The sequence below is a fragment of the Ruditapes philippinarum genome, unplaced genomic scaffold (assembly GCF_026571515.1).
Source record: "Ruditapes philippinarum isolate M1 unplaced genomic scaffold, ASM2657151v2 ctg4580_1_1_1_1, whole genome shotgun sequence".
In the NCBI taxonomy this organism is placed as follows: domain Eukaryota; kingdom Metazoa; phylum Mollusca; class Bivalvia; order Venerida; family Veneridae; genus Ruditapes; species Ruditapes philippinarum.
This window is the reverse complement of record NW_026854618.1, coordinates 39,677-56,593: the sequence shown is the minus strand read 5'-3', so window position 1 is coordinate 56,593 and position 16,917 is coordinate 39,677. Positions and strand designations below refer to the sequence as shown.

Genomic DNA, 16,917 nt, shown 5'->3' with positions numbered 1-16,917 from the left:
AATGGATATGAGCAATGTCCAGTGAGTTTGGTTGAATAATGTCATTATAAAACACAATCTACAGATCAACATTATCTAATGTTTGTGATATAAAATAGGTATTGTCATAAAGTAAGCAATGTGCTGTCACTTATCATAAATTTGCTACAATTCAATGATAATGTCAAATTAAAACATTTAATAGAAAGATTCTTGAAAAAAAATTTGAAAAATTCATTTTTGAGAGAAGAATCAAAAACTCTAGACACATCTCATATTCAGCAATAATTGGTGTCACTTGCATAAAGAACATTTACCCCTATATACAACAGAACAACAATCTTGTGTGTTAATGAATTCATAGTTTGCTATGATTTTGGTACTAAAGTCAAGGTAAAACATTTAGGAGAATGATTCCAAACAAAAAAATGAAAAATTAATATTTGAGATATGAACCAAAAGCTCTAGGACACTTCTCATATTCATCAATAATGGTTTCACTTCTTAATATTAACAAACAACAAAACAAAACAATTTTTAACTTTTTAATGCTATCACAGTTTTGCTTTGAGAGATACAAAAAAATACACATAACTTGTTCAATTTAACTATGAGCAGTGTCTAGTGATTCTGGATTTTGTTGAATGATGGCAGTAAAAACAACATTATAATATGGAACATTATATGATGTTTTGTATAAAATAGGTGTTGTGGTAATGTCTGAGCATTACTGTAACTTATAATCACATCATGTTTGCTGATTCTAGTACCAACATTTCACAGAAAGATTCCTAAAAAATAAAAGGTCCAAAAACTCTATAGTTTTTTCCAGACAATGTCCAAAATCTCTAAAAACAGCTCATATACACTAATAGAGATGGCATTGCCAAAACTTATTGCTCACAACTTCATCAAGAAACAACTTATATAATTAATACTAACATCACATAGAAAAAGCAACTGAATCAAATATGAAAAAATTTAAAACAAAACATCAGGTTAAAAAAGCATATTATACATATCATAATATTTTGACATATTACCAGTCCGATGATAATCTCTAAACTCTTAAACCTGGTGAAATTTTGCTATACCTCATTAAATACAAAATTGTTCATGAAAATAGTCTTGCTACAGTAGACTTAAAGGGTATAAAAGCTATAAACATTAAAATTATGTTATTTCCATAATCTTATGGTTAGTCCTCAAAAGAGTTGTTACATAGAATGTCCTTTGTTATATGACTAATTTATGTTAATTCCAGAACAAAATATGCTATTATTTGAAGTACAGGCACGGTTTTAACCATTTAGCAATAATTTTGTGCATTCACCAAGAAAATATACAAACATATTTCTTTCAAACAGGTATTTTGAAATCATTCTTATTCAAAATTTAACCACTTATTTTGTAATCTAAAGGCAAAGCAGATAAAGCTTTATGTATTTTAAGTACATCAGATAAATTGATTGATTGTTTAGATGCACATGAATTTTTATGCTTTTCAAATGAAAATCATTTCATTTTTACTCCTTTGTTATCTATAATGTTCAGTATTTATGATATACTAGATTGTCTTAACAATTTCCACAAAACTGTGTCTGCTTATCAAATGCAATAATGTTTAGATATATTTTTATTCAACACTTATAGGCTTTACTTACACCTTAAGAACACTTAATCTAACTAAACATTTATGTCATGCAGTGTTTGCATGACATTTTTATAAGTGTGTCAAAGAGTAGGAACACTTAAGAATAGTCAAAATTCATCAATAAACCTGGTTTTTCTGGAACTGTAAGTTAGTTTCATTTTAAGCCCCCCAAAAAAATACTCAGCTGGTACTTGAATAGATTTACAATTTCAAAAGATAATTTTCAAACCATCACTTCTTAGTAACAAACTGATGAAGACTCTTTTTCACAGGCTGGCGTTTAGACAGTCCCAACCTCAGCGGTTTACCGCAAGTTTTGAGTGGAGTGATAGTAACAACTTGGTCTTCATCTGGCAGCTCAGGTAGAATTGTGTCTCCATCTGCATCATATGATGGTCTATACTTCCAGCTGAAACATTTCTCATACACCTTTCCTGCAAATGATCAAAAAAAAAAATCCATATGTCATGCAGAATAAAGCAACATTTAAAAAAAATGATTTTCATAACTTAACATCCTTTATTTGTGTCACTTGCTCTAAGTGGCATTTAAAAAGAGAGCAAACAGATAAGTAAAAAAAAATCTCTTTGTGTCATAAAAAATTAAAATAGTTCATGCAATTAAAAAAGACAATGCTTAACATTCCAATTTCCTTTTTCAAGAGAATAGAGAATATTTTTTTGTAAAGACGCATAGGTATTATGATGTTACAATAAATATTTCAAATTTAAACATTCAAATACTTTAAAAATCATTAAAAAGGGGACTTCAGCATACATTTTTGCAGAATGTGTCTAAATAATAAAGATAAAAAAATACATATTTCAAAACAATTCCTCAACATTGTCTTATATTTTTTATATGTGAAGAAAAAGCTTATTATATGCATGTAATTGCCAATTACAAGGACAAAAAAAAATGTACTCATTTACTAAACTACAGTTAAAAACCTTGTCCATATTCAAACCTTTTTCATACTGATTATAAGGCAGTATTGACTTTCCCAGAAGCACATACCTTGAGTTTTTATTTGTTGACAAGCAGTGTTGTCTTCTTTAACACAAACATCTGGACCACATCTATGTACTTCTGATTTCTTATCTACAGGAATAAAACAACCAGAAACCAACATTATGAAAAAAAAATGTTTCAAGTGTAAATCAAATGACTGTTAACATGTAATTTAAAATGATTTTTTGCTATCTTTAGCACATGAACATATATTATTTTCCTGCAGTAAATAGGTTTTAATAAATGTATATTATCTTCCTGCAATGATTGCAGTTTTGAAAGTTCTAAAGAATGAATCAATAGTTACCCATATGATGCAAAATATTTGTACTGGATGGAGTTCTCGACATTTTCATGAGTGACAACAAAGGCCCCATCAGAGTTCAAACTTTGCATATGATTAAAAAGTCAAGTTGTTGTCCATAATATAAAATTATAAATTAAAATCATATTCTGATTATCATGCAAAAAAATCCCTCCTACCTTCTTTTCTTGTAAACATTGTATGTTCTTCCCCTCTGTTTATAGGTTCACCTTCATACTTATCATCAGGAACTATTTGATCTACTATTCCATCAATATATACATCCAGTTGATCTGAAAATAAGTGTACTGATTGGTTAATTATAAGGTTTTCTTATAATAGACATATAATATACTAATATGCTCTACATGAAAAATAAATTAAAAATAGTTGATTTACAAGAGGTGTTTACAGTATTGTAAAAGAGACTGAATAACTGCTATCTGTTTTTTGTTGTTTTTTTCTTCTTTTTATTGTTTAAGTTTTGAAACATAATGTTATTAATAACTCGCAACTTGTAAGCTTACCAGTATCTATCTGTTCATCTTGATCAGTAGCAGCACAATTTCTGTCCAAAACATCTAAAGACTTTACATTTCCCTTAATTTCACAAGACGATACTATCATATCATAACCAGTATTTTCCAACTTTTCTTCCATCAAACCATCTTCAGTGATTTCAACTACACTTTTTGGATTATGATTAAAGGTTGCCACAACTACAGGACGCTGTTCTTGCACAATAGGATTTATTCCAAACTCTGCAATGTTATTGATCTGTATCACCTCAGAGTTTTCTAAACTGTCTTGATCTTGTAAATCAAAATTATTCAGAGGATCTGTGGCATTGACTGTGAATCCAGTACTTCCACTCTCTTCTGAACTCTGTGACAGTAATTCTGTTGCAGTCATGAATTTTGGACTTAACAGATTTTTTGGATAAACATGTTGTTTGTTGTGTAATTCTTCAGCTGTTTCTAATTGAAAAGAGTCTGTGTCTTCTGCACCTTTCATATGTATTGGTCCATCTATGACTGGTACACTTTGATCACTTTCAAACAAACAATGAGTTTCATTACAGTTCTCATCTGAGTGCTGTGAGAGTGCTTTTGTTGCAGACATTGTATCTGTACATCTTGGGAAGTTTTGACTCTCAAGGAAATGTTCCTCATTTAAACAACCAATTTCAGAAGTTTCCAACAGTATTGATGTAGTGTCTTCACTAATGCCAGTATCATTCGATTTGTTAAGCAGTTTACTATTTTGATTACTTCCAGAGTTACACAAACCTAAAGCCTTTGGATATTCTTGCTGTAACTCCTTTTCACAATCACTTAAACACAAATCACCTGTACTAATTTTGTCTTGTCTATCAAAGCTGTCTTCTTTCATTTCATTTTCAAAGTTACCACTGATGTCTACTGTAATACTTACCGAGTGACCATCTGGTGCTTCATTAATGTTCTCTTGCTTTGTAGTTAGTTCTTCTTTGTTACATTCAAAGATAACATTTTCATCCAATCCAGCTATCACATCTGATGCTAACTGTTTTAACATTTTTGGTACTTTTTTCAAATCTGTTTCATCATACTCAAAATCAAGTTTGAGCAATTTTACCTTTCTACATTCATTCAGTCCAAATTTGAATAATTTCCTCTTTTTTGCTTTAGATGTTAAATCAACTGCTGTTCCTGATCTGCTTTTTTTAATAACCTGTGAACAATTTAACTCCGGGCTTGACTGTTCTCTTTTCTGACTGGACTTAATACCGGCCATGTCACTATTCTCTATTTCACTATATGCTAGAGCATCAACTTCTGTACTCATACTTGTTTCAGCACACTGTTGGCTTGGTTCTACTTTTTCATCTTTGAATTCACATTCCTCAGCAGTATTTATAATGTCTTGCTCTTTTTCAATTTCTACTTGTATATTTTCATATATTTTCTGATTAACCAAGTCTTGCTCTATTGATTTATTAACAGGGAAATTATCAAAGTCTTTACCACCACCATTAATGTAATGTTGAGGTGAATTGATGTCTGATTTGTCAATAGTTTCTTCTTCTGTAGTATTTGTCTGATTCAGTTCAATAAACATGTCTTGTGAAAGCTCAACTTTGCTTTCTTCTTTATCAAGAGAAAATTTTGTGAAAACTTCACTGATACAAGAATCATTACTCTCAGTTTTATTTTCTACAGTTGAAAAATCGGCAACAATACAGTTAGGTTCTGAAAGATTTGGTAATACCAGAGACTCTTCTGTTATGTTTGTATGATTGCTTCTATTCACTTTGTAATCATTTCTTTTACCAATACTAATATCTTGTGCAATTGTTTCTGAGTAACATGTTTCTTCTGAACTTTCAAAAACATTTTTTGAGTCCTGTCTTTCTGAATTATCATCTATAGGTTTTAAATTATCTGCCACTGTTACAGTAACTTTTTCTATCTCTTTTCCCTTTTGACTTAATTCTAGGTGGTTAACTAAAGTTCCATTGTTGAAACTTTTAGGTGAAAGTGCATTTTGGTTGCAATCATTTGCCGTTTCAATTTCTAATGGGTCAGTTACCGCATCAAAGTTCGCAAATAACTTGACATTAAAACAATCTCCTCCTGGTGTCATAATGCAATCTCTCTTGTCCTCAAGACTGTCTTCTCCTACATACAAAGTCAAATTTCTATCTTGCACATTATTTATAGCATGTGAATTTGCAACTCTATTCTCTAAATCTAATTCACTTGTTTCTATACTTTCATTCTGTGATAGAATCAAGTCTTGAGAATCAGAATCTGATAGAATGTCTGTACTACCATCTGATGAAGCTTCGCTTTTTTCACTGAATTCATAGAAAACAGCTACAGGAGAAGTAAAGTGCACACTTTCTTTCTTCTTTTCTGCAAAATCCAAATCACACTTATCTTTTTCTTTATCAAAATCCTTTAAAGCTGGGCTTAAATGTAATGCAGTCAGCAACTGTTTCTTCTCGCAGCTGTTGTTTTCTTCTTTGTCATAATCATCATTTCCCTTGCTGTTTAGTAAATCTTGAATTTTACTATGAATATCAAAAGTATTTAAAGTAGTTTCATGTCTCTCCAAAGAAATTTCTTTCACTGCTAGTTGACTATGTTGTAATATGTTACCATCTTCATTAAGTTGAATACATTGGTTTTCTGAAGTAAGCCCTTCATCATTAAAGTCTTCATCCTCAGTTTCACTCAATGTTTGAACAGTTTCATTTACACATTTTTCTTCATTTTTGGGATTGAAAACACTGTGGTCTTCTATAATTTGAAGTAATATTTCTGATACCATATCAAGAACACACATATCATTATGCTTCTCACTGTGTTGTGTATGTTTAGATTCCATTTTATTAGCAACAAACATATCTATTACCAAGTCTCGTTTTCTTTTATCCACAAAGCCTGGAATTAAAAGAAACATAAATTTTAAATGATAAATAAGAAAAGATATTGTTGGGGCTGCATTTTGTGAATGTTGCTCTCATTTACTGATCCTTACTCTGTTATTTCTTATATCTTTTTTCCACAAATGTCTAAATGCAGTTTAATAATTATAGCTGATTTTTATAGATTTATTGATAAAAGGGCTATTTTGTTTGTTTCATTTTACGCCTTCAGTGATTTTCCTACTTATATAACAGACTCCGAAAAAGGGCCTCTTCCCAATTGAAATTTTCTTTAAAATCATGCAGTTTTCCCAAAACTCTGAACTTTAACCTGCTTTTTTCTTCCCAAATTAGCAATTTTAGCGATAATTTTTCCCAAAATCAAGAGGCTAAGGCCTCTTCCCAATTGAGAGAGAAAAATCACTGGCTCTTTTCCCAACAGTATTTCAGTCATATAGACAAGTAGTTTCCTATCCATCGTTCCTGGAGAGTTATACCAGTACTAGACTTCCTTCCTTCGCGCTAAACTACCAAAGCATCTCCCGGGGATCGAACCCACGGCAGAGAGGTAACTGGATAAGAAGTCATTGACTCTAACCCCTTGGTTCTAGGGCTATTTTAAACTGCTAGATCTATTCTAGACATTTTTGAGCCTGTCAATGATAATATTTTCAAGAGTGACTGGCTAGATGTCCTGCTCAAACAAATACAGAGGAACCTGTCTAAGGGACCAGATGAAACATACAGATAAGAAATGTTTCCAGAATAGAAGAATGTTTGCATATTTGCACTGGGGAGGGCACAATAGTTTATCTTTATGGAAAGAAAATGGAAATGCATATGAAATTGTAACATAAATCTTTTTATTTTTGCAATCTCATCAACTGATATTATTGTTGATTTTAATACACATAAGTTCTACCCTACAATGTTTAGAAGGAGGCTGAGACATGATTCTTTGCAACAATAAAGAAACAAAGTGACTTGCAAGCATCAAATTTCAGTTAAATATTCGTATAAGTATTGGTCAGTGTTGTCTCACCCGTTTCAGCAATTATACCAATTCACTGATAGTTTTCTTTCATTGCAATTATTAATCCCATGTCATTAAATTTATTACAAAATATAAATAGTTAGGTAACCGTATATGCAAATAAAGAATATCAAACATGCTGATCACCTATCAATTAAGCAATTATAGTTGTTATTAAAACAAGGTTAGTGTAATTTTCACACCTTTGCAGATCCATTAATCAACCAAAATATGATTAGTTTGGTGTATGTTTAGCCCTTCAAGATGTGCGATTTTTATCTAGGTGTGACAGTCGACAAACTGTTCGGATCCAGGAGTTTAATTTAAGGGTAAAACAAGAACAAATTTGAAGAAAAAAAACATCTGGAATTCAGAGAAGTCAGGTTCTTCATCGAAAAGGTTTTTTACTAATGAAAATAGAATAAATGAGATTTTCTTATAAATATTTGATGATAGATCAAAATATAGTCACATATTTGGACTAATATTTCTACCACTGCAACAATGTAAATTTGACAATCTTTATTTTATTTTTTCATTATCATTATTTTTTATATATAATTTTTTTTAGAGTGTTATAAACATTTGACTTTCAGATATAAAAGTGTTATTTATAGTTTGAAGGCTCACATCTTCTCCAAATCCCTCCAGAGGCGTGCATGTCGCGGAGAAGGCACACGGCAGGTCAAGGTCAAGTCATCTTAAGTACCAGAGGTGATTGGTTGACCTGTCGTGACTAACTCTGGAGGGTTGGCGCTAATGAGAGCCGTTTTTGTTATCGTCAGTAAGGAACATGATGCCTGGCCAGTATTGTTGTACTCCTCTAGCACCAACGAACAAAGAATGGGCTACAGGAAGATTCAGCTTGACAAAGACGTCCCCGATGTGACTACCTTAGTGGACCGGCAAGGATGCTATATTCTCGGACATATGGAATTTCCGGCGCCGAGTATAAATAAACCGAAATAGAAAGAAATGAAGGCTCACAGGGAAGATGGGCTTGTCCAACTGTGCTGCCTCATTAAATAAAGTTGTACTTACTTACTTGCTTTTAATATTTTGAAAATAAACAATAGGCTAGCTATTCTGTTATTTTGTAATTCAAAACAATAAATGCATTAGATGCACATGTATGCAAATCATATAATGATGACACCACCTGAGATCAACAATGAGCAACATCTAAGAGTGACAAACATCTCAATAACTGCCTATAGAAACCTAAACGACCACAAGGCAAGTGACCCTGATCATTATAACTTTTAATGACAACTAATGACTAGTAACTATAATGTTTAAAGCCTTTTCCATTTTACTTTTGTTGTTGTTATGCTATTGCGTCGTTACGGATTATGCTAAATCCCGTCCTTGCAGCTCCATTAGTAAGCTGGGGTTTAACTGGCAAATTATAGTGTCTAGAACCGGAATAATTATCAAAGTTTAACATATGTAATCATAATTTTTACAAAGAAAAACTTACAAAAATTTTCTTGGCATTTTCCCTTTTAAAAATCTGAATTGGGGGGTCATGACCCCCTCTTAGCAGACATGTGAGATTACAATGAAATTCGGCAGCATTCGTTAGAGACTATGGGAGGTAACTCTTGTGTTGATTTCCGTTTTCGTTTTAGAAAAAACTAGAAATGTGTCATCATGCCACGGATGCCCCCGCATGCAGCCAAAATTTCAGATGTTATAATATTTAGTTCCAAATTTGTTTGCACAAATTATTGTTTTCATTTTAAGTTCAAAGCCCTTTAAACTTTTCAGTGTTAACACAAACCATTTTCATACAATATTCAAGGCACTGAAATTATTCAGTCTTAACCTTTTGAAAATAGCATATTTCATATTTGTAGCCAAAATAATGGCTATACATACATTTCCACAAAAGTATGAGTGCTGAAACAAAAAGTTCAAAAAATTTCCAATATTCAAGAAAGATAAGGTTGTCCAAAATCATTAAACCATGACAAAATTCAAACTTAAACTGCTTATTCCTAAGACGTATCTATATTATTTTCAAAGTGAAAGGGACATAACTCTGCCAAAAAATCATCGAACCATGACTAAATTCCAACTTGACCTGCCCATTCCTTTGACATATCCATATGTCAAATTTGAGTTGAATATGTAACACTGTTGGGTAGATAATGAACAGAAACTGTAAATTTCATATTATTTTCAAAGTGAAAGGGGCATTACTCTGCCAAAAATCATTGAACCATGACCAAATTCGAAATTGGCCTGGGCATTCCAGAAACATATCCATATGTCAAATTTGAGTTGAATGTGTTGTACTGTTGGGGAGATAATGAACGGAAACTGAAAATTTCATATTATTTACAAAGAAAAAGGGGCACAACTCTGCCAAAAATCATCGAACCATGACCAAATTCGAACTTGACCTGTATTTTCTCATGACATATCCATATGTCAAATTTGAGTTGAATGTGTTGTACCGTTTGGGAGATAATGAACAGAAACTGAAAATTTCACATTATTTTCAAAGTAAAAGGGGCATAACTCTGCCAAAAATCATCAAACCATGACCAAATTCGAACTTGACCTGTATTTTCTCATGACATATCCATATGTCAAATTTGAGTTGAATGTGTTGTACCGTTGGGGAGATAATGACAGAAACTGAAAATTTCATATTATTTTCAAAGTAAAAGGGGCATAACTCTGCCAAAAATCATCGAACCATGACCAAATTCGAACTTGACCTGTATTTTCTCATGACATATCCATATGTCAAATTTGAGTTGAATGTGTTGTACAGTTGGGGAGATAATGAACAGAAACTGAAAATTTCATATTATTTTCAAAGTAAAAGGGGCATAACTCTGCCAAAAATCATCGAACCATGACCAAATTCGAACTTGACCTGTATTTTCTCATGACATATCCATATGTCAAATTTGAGTTGAATGTGTTGTACCGTTTGGGAGATAATGAACGGAAACTGAAAATTTCATATTATTTTCAAAGTAAAAGGGGCATAACTCTGCCAAAAATCATCGAACCATGACCAAATTCGAACTTGACCTGTATTTTCTCATGACATATCCATATGTCAAATTTAAGTTGAATGTGTTGTACCGTTGGGGAGATAATGAACGGAAACTGATGATGACGGAATGACAGAATGACGGAAGGACGGAATGACGGAAGGACGGAAGGACGGAATGACGGAAGGACGGAACAGGGTAACACTATATGCCCCGGCCATTACATGGCGGGGGCATAAAAATGTTTGAAATATGTTAGTTCTGGCTTCCATAACTTTATAATTATGTTGCTTTTATTTTGGCCTTTGGTCTATCAGTACTTTAAAATCTGTTTGCTGAAGTCTCTTTTGCTAGAAATATGTGAGCATTCGATATCAGATATTTAAAAAATGGAATTGATATCGAATCTGATAACAAAGATCGTTGATACACCGATATCGATTGAATTGATTACACCCCTGCTTCTAGAGTACCCCAGGGGTTGGTGCTTGGACCACTTCCCTTTCTTCAATAAATTAATGACAACCAACTGGCAATAAAATATTTGCCTTTAATTTGCTGATGATCTTGCCGTATGATCAGGGTACATATCGTGGACAAACCAGTTCTCAAACCTCTAAGCATTCAAGAGGTCTTTTAGACTAAATTAGTAAAAATAAAAATACATGTATATCTTTATGAGAATTATTTACATATGTACACTATAATCTTTATGTAACATGTCTGTAAAATTTGACTGAAATTCAACAATTAAAAAGGCTCTGTTTCCATCTTGGAAAAGCACAACCCTATTTTGTAAAACTGACATGGCCTCTTAAAAGAAAGAACTAATCTCAAACCCATTCAAGTATCTCTGAAATTCTACTGTTTAGTTAAGCCATTGAAGTGATTGTCACATGAATATCACATGACATTGAAGTACCCTACAGGATGCAGGTACCTGCTTTAAGATATTTTTGTCTCTAATATTCATTTTTACAAATAGTTAATGGTGTATTTACATGACTTACAAAGGTAATACCGTAATAGCAATTTGTATGAAATTATGCTTAGTAATAAGATATCTAATGTAAATATTCCTTACTATGCACTGTTTTAATTTAACAGCAACAGACATGTCTGTCAGAATATAAGCTTTAATGTACACAAGTTGAGGACATCATAGTCACTTCTAGTAAATAAATAACAGCTCATGAATGAAAGGTTTGAGAATAGGTTGGGTGTGAGATTAGGTACTTATACAATATATACACAGGGCTCCAGATAATTTTTTAGGGCAATGAGTATTTACTCATTGATTTTTTTGTGAATGAGTAAAACTTGAAATCTGAAATTTGACAGGAGTATTTTTACTCCTTAAAATGTATGTAAAAGAGTAAAAGATTTATTATGCTTCCATGTTTATTGTATTATTATACTTGAAATACAAGATATGTCAAAGTCATTTCTTTTGCTTTTTGGACTCTCTTGGTTTATCATCTTGCATTTCCAAACGGCATACGTTTTATCTGAACCTGAGGCATGTTTCTGTTGCTCGTACGTGGCAGTGCTAATTATTTCATTAATTATAACCGTCACAATTACTTTTGGGTCGATTTTTTTTCGGCTGAAAATACGAGTCAATCGTTTTAACTTTAGACAGCGACATTGTACCGGTTAATTCCACCACCTTACTATACATACGCTAACAACCGATGATAGTCGGAACTACAGGAAGTAACCGTTAGACGTTGCAAAGCATTCATCCGAAGTTAATTCCACCACCATACTATGCATACAATAACAACCGATGATGGTCGGAAATACAGGAAGTTACCGGTAGACGCTTGCAAAGCGTTCAGGCGAAATTGAAAATAAAATAATCACCGAGTTTACTTTCGGTTACGTTTACGCGAAAGAAATGTTGCTCAATGCGTAACCTGAATTTTGTGTGCGTTTTCATACGCTTAAATTTTGTTTTGAATGCGTAAACGGGTTATTTCCATGCGTAATTTACGCGTAAACGCATCTTATCTGGAGCCCTGTATACATGTACCAAACATAACCACAAGGTCAGCAATCACACCCCTTTGGATTGAGTAGAAAAGTGGGATTTGGATTGGACCATAGAGTTTGGCCCAAACAAATGTCAAATGATCTATGTCATAAGGTAAATCAAATCAAATCAAATCAAATCAAAATTTATTTATTGTCAGTATACATATCAGGGTTCTCACTAGGACTTTAAAACATGGAGTCCATGGACTCCCAACCCTGAAAAAGTTGGAGTCCAAAAGCGCGTCGCAATTAATATGTTTAAAGATTAGTCATTCAATGCTCACAATAGCTTTGCTGATATTTTGAATCTTCAAGAGACTTTCAAAGTTTATAGTTATTCAAAACAAACTCTGAACTACAAAGTATAATTATTGTTTTGTTGTTAATATTTATTATGAAATTATTTCATTATAATGCATCAACACATGGAAATCGTTTTTTATTTTTTTCACTTTTATACCAAATCAAATTTTATTCTGGTTAAATAAGTCCACTCTAAAGACAAAAAGTTTCTATTTGTAAAAAAAACCATAAATGTATATATAGGCAGTGTTTAGCGGAATGAATAGGAAAATCGTGTACAGCTTCACACAGTGTGTAAGAGATTCATCCGATCGACAATTATTTTAGCAAATATCTTCAAAAGGGGGCAAATTGAAGATCGATATTTAAAGATTTAATGTTGATTAAATAATAAAGGAACAATTCATTCACATGTTTGGCTTGGAAACTGAGAATTTTTGCAACATTTTAGGGTTTCTGGCGAATGTGAAATCGCTGATGTTAGGGATCAATTTTCAGATAGAATCTAAATATCAAAGAAAAGCGCAGACTTCCCGAAAGTTAAAAAAAACTGTCAGACATTCGGTCTGACAAACCATGAAAACCTGTCGGACCGAAACGAAATCTGTCAGACCAAATAAAATTGATCAAAATCAAAGAAAAACTTGTGTTTGTATTTCTAAGACACTTTTTGTTTTTAATTTTTTCGCCGTAAAAATCGGCACATTCCGTACAGTGCATTTTGAATTTTTCATCTCCTCCCTGTTATACACCAACGATTCATGGTCCTGCTTCCATTTTTCATTAAATTTTGTCTCAGGTCTATTCTTTTCATCCTTTTATTGCTGTTCTGCGCGCTCCTCTGACGTAGAATTTCGTTTTTCCCAGGTTTGGCAGCTTTAGCGACGCCATTTCGTATACATGTGGCTTGGATAAAAGCCGGACATTCGGACCGATCCGGAATAAAAAATCATCGGACCTGATCAAAATTTATCGGACATGTCCGTCGGACCGACGTATTTCGGGAAGTCTGAAAGCGTATGTGTATTTTGGTTTGTTGTCCTGGCATTTCGGCACAATATCTTAAATTCTTAAAACTCTTATAGAATGTTTTTGCAAGAATGAAATTAAAGCAAAATTGTGCCTAGAAAATGCCAAAAATATTCGACAATCATTCAAAATTACACTCATTTGTAATTTGAGAAACCAGTCTTTAAACTTGCGGTGTAAATAGTCGATAATTTTATCCTTTTGTCAGAAAAATTTGCTAATTTCCAATCAACTGTTGATCAAAGATATAAAATTATCACCTCGGTTATATCTGGTAAGTACAGCGCGTGTATCCATTAGTCTGATGATTCTGATCACTATTGCGTGCACGTCGATGTGCATAGGACCGCCCACCTATAGACTGACATGCGCTGACGTATTTGTGGTTGTAAACAATCGGTAATGTTTATGCGTCCTTAGGCAAAATTAAGCGTACGTGGAATACTTGCTCTGAAATATAAGCGTCCAGCTGTAAAAAACATGCGTACCGGGATGCCGAAATAAGCGTCCCCGAGAACCCTCAATATATAACATTTTACAAAACATAAGCTATGTATAGCTTTTGACCAACATAAAACGTAAAAACATACCCAAGATTATCATTATTATCTGAACCAACAAATTATATGACAAATTTTCTGAGTAAACCAACAGATCTGGCCAAAGGTCCCTTGTTGGAGATTAAAATTTATTGATATGAAAAACCAATATTCAAAGGTATTTCAATATTCAAAGCAGTGATTTTTCTCGCTTAATTGGGAAGAGTCCTTAGCCTCTTGATTTTGGGAAAAATTATTGCTAAAATTGCTAATTTGGGAAGAAAAATGCAGGTTTAAGTTCAGATTTTTGGGAAAACTGCATGATTTTAAAGAAAATTTCAATTGGGAAGAGGCCCTTTTTCGGAGTCTGTTATATATGTAGGAAAATCACTGCAAAGGTATTTTCTTCAAACTTGAAATATCTGTTAACTATCAAAAGCAGGTAAGACTGCTAAGACTAAGCATTCTCACTCTGCAGTCTTGCAGAATTTGGAGCAATTTCAGAATCTGTCCGCACCAAAATCCATGTTTTTAAAATTAAATCCTAATATTCCATAACTATAAACTTATCCTAACCCATAACACTAACCCTAACCTAATGCTAGCAGTTTGTACTGTTATTTAATTTTAGAAAAAATATACCGGCCCATACCTTTATCCGAAATGTTTATCCGAAACCCTAACTTTTGTGACATGCAGACGACACAATTTCGTCATATCATTGTTTTACATGTTTTTACAAATAAAAAAGAAAAGAATGATTTATCATCGAATTAGGTCATAAACAATCTTAATTTTCAATTTTGACTGCTGATTTGATCAAGATTGTGTAAAATTGTAACAGACGATTTAGTTAATGAATAAAATATGCACCTCCAACATCACATAAGCGACATTTTGTTTACATCGCGCAAGGTCTCGGAAGGGTGACGATATCAAAAAGTTTTTTTTATAAGTTAATATTTTTAAATAATTTTCAAATATTTCACAATCTTTATAGAAATAATAGTTTTCCATATCTCTGTTGAAGAAAAATAAGATGATAAAACAATTCCTAATTTGGAAATAGCACACCGTGACCCGGAAGTAAGAAATTCAGAATTTGGAAATAAGAAACTTTTATGATTTTAGATGGATTTTTGACAAAACAAACTTTATTGAAGTTACATTTTCGACTTTAAAGTCGTTCTTACATAGGTAATAATTGTTTATAGTCCTTAATAGTGTCAAAAACGTTTAATTTAGTGAGCTTTCCCGAATATTGGATCGTTTCGGTTCGCAAGAAATTGACATTTTCATACACATTGGTGCGTTTGATTCGAATTGTTTCAATATCTTACCATTAACTCCTTGTATATTGACTCTTTGGGTAATTCTTATTCGGTCACTATGATACATTACATATATGTAGCAGTTGCTGAGGAAACCACAAACAACAAATTAGATTATTTGACAAGGGAAAATTTATATCAAGTTTGTCAAACTGCAGACTTTCCTATATGCTAAACCTGTGACATTATATATAATAGTACAAGCAACCAAAATGTATGTAAACTAAAATGTATGTAAGCAGTCTTATCATTATGTTTTCCATTTGACAGCTAGAATATCGGCAAAATATCAATATCATATGCTAGTCAAAATATATTGACGTGCCAAAGCTTGATTCTGAGATATTTTGTTCTGGGGCAGAATCTTGCTTTTATAGGCGAGATATTGCCCAGACATGAAAATAGCACAATATCTCGTTGCACAGTACAATTAGTTTGGCCTATATCATATGCGTACTGGTCGGAGAGATAACTCCTACTCTAAATCAGATTTTTGTAATATCTAATTATGTTTGTGTATATATATTTTAAAGTTTGACCCACCTTAACAAAGTTTGGTTTAAAGTTTTTAATATGAAAGTAGGCAAAGCCCTAGTCCAGAAAAGTCTATTAATGGGGAAGTCAGATCTGAAAGAATTATATTCATTTTTTATTTTACAATTTTCTTTTTTAAAAAATCATTTGTTATTTCATGCAGCTTCCTGTTTTAAACGAAACACCTCAACAATTAATCTTAAGCGAAAAGTTGTGATTATTCTGTTATTGAAATACCCGGGTGATTATCATTAAGTTACATTAAAAATGGCGGTGCCCAGCTAGAAACGACACTGAAAATGTCACTGTCCAGACCTTTGACTTCCCTGTACGATGCAGTTGCAAAAGTTATTTATGGAAATTATCTAATGCATTAACAGTAGATTTGGCTGTCATGTACATTTAGGTCACTGTGCAGTGGCCATTTAGATCTAAAAAATCCAGTGACCAGTGACAATAATCATGAATTAAAGATAGATGTAGCCCTGATAAGGGCTGTAGTAGTGTTGATGCAAAGCAAAAAGCCTGCCCATCAAGCTGTCACTGTGTACAGTGGGCTCATGCACCATAGTACCCAACCTTGTTCAAAGTTGTTGTCCCTGTATATGTTGTATACTCTGTTGGGCCACTTTGGCTTCAGTAAGGACATTGGCAGCTCTGAATTGTAGAATGTGGGATTGGTAGAAAGATGGATTTATTTCAATAAACAATGGAATAACATGGCACATCTTAAAACA

The 16,917-nt window shown here is 32.7% G+C and overlaps 2 protein-coding genes across 7 annotated transcripts in view; one reads left to right on the top strand and one right to left on the bottom strand.

Moving 5' to 3' along the window:
- Window positions 1-985: 985 nt before the first annotated feature.
- Window positions 986-15,227, bottom strand: LOC132740593 (uncharacterized). 4 transcript variants are annotated; one of them, XM_060728524.1, is made up of 5 exons: window positions 14,968-15,188; window positions 3,476-6,376; window positions 3,128-3,241; window positions 2,601-2,734; window positions 986-2,067 (listed from the first exon to the last, which is right to left on the bottom strand). In XM_060728524.1, the coding sequence occupies exons 1-5, from the start codon at window positions 15,008-15,010 to the stop codon at window positions 1,930-1,932; spliced, it is 3,330 nt and encodes a 1,109-aa protein (XP_060584507.1). In that variant the 5' UTR covers window positions 15,011-15,188; the 3' UTR covers window positions 986-1,929. The 4 variants fall into 4 exon arrangements, with proteins under 4 accessions (XP_060584507.1, XP_060584509.1, XP_060584508.1 ...); XM_060728526.1 differs by lacking the exon at window positions 14,968-15,188 and adding an exon at window positions 15,189-15,227 and having other exon boundaries at window positions 988-2,067; window positions 2,651-2,734; XM_060728525.1 differs by having other exon boundaries at window positions 988-2,067; window positions 2,651-2,734; window positions 14,958-15,186.
- A 43-nt stretch (window positions 15,228-15,270) lies between these two features.
- Window positions 15,271-16,917, top strand: part of LOC132740594 (CYFIP-related Rac1 interactor B-like) — a 34,292-nt gene continuing 32,645 nt past the window's right edge. Inside the window, exon 1 of one of the 3 annotated variants that reach the window (XM_060728530.1) lies at window positions 15,271-15,401. The gene's annotated coding sequence lies outside the window, so the exon portion shown is untranslated. Of the gene's footprint in view, window positions 15,513-16,917 lie in introns of all 3 variants that reach the window. The other 2 variants (XM_060728527.1, XM_060728529.1) reach the window with 2 other exon arrangements.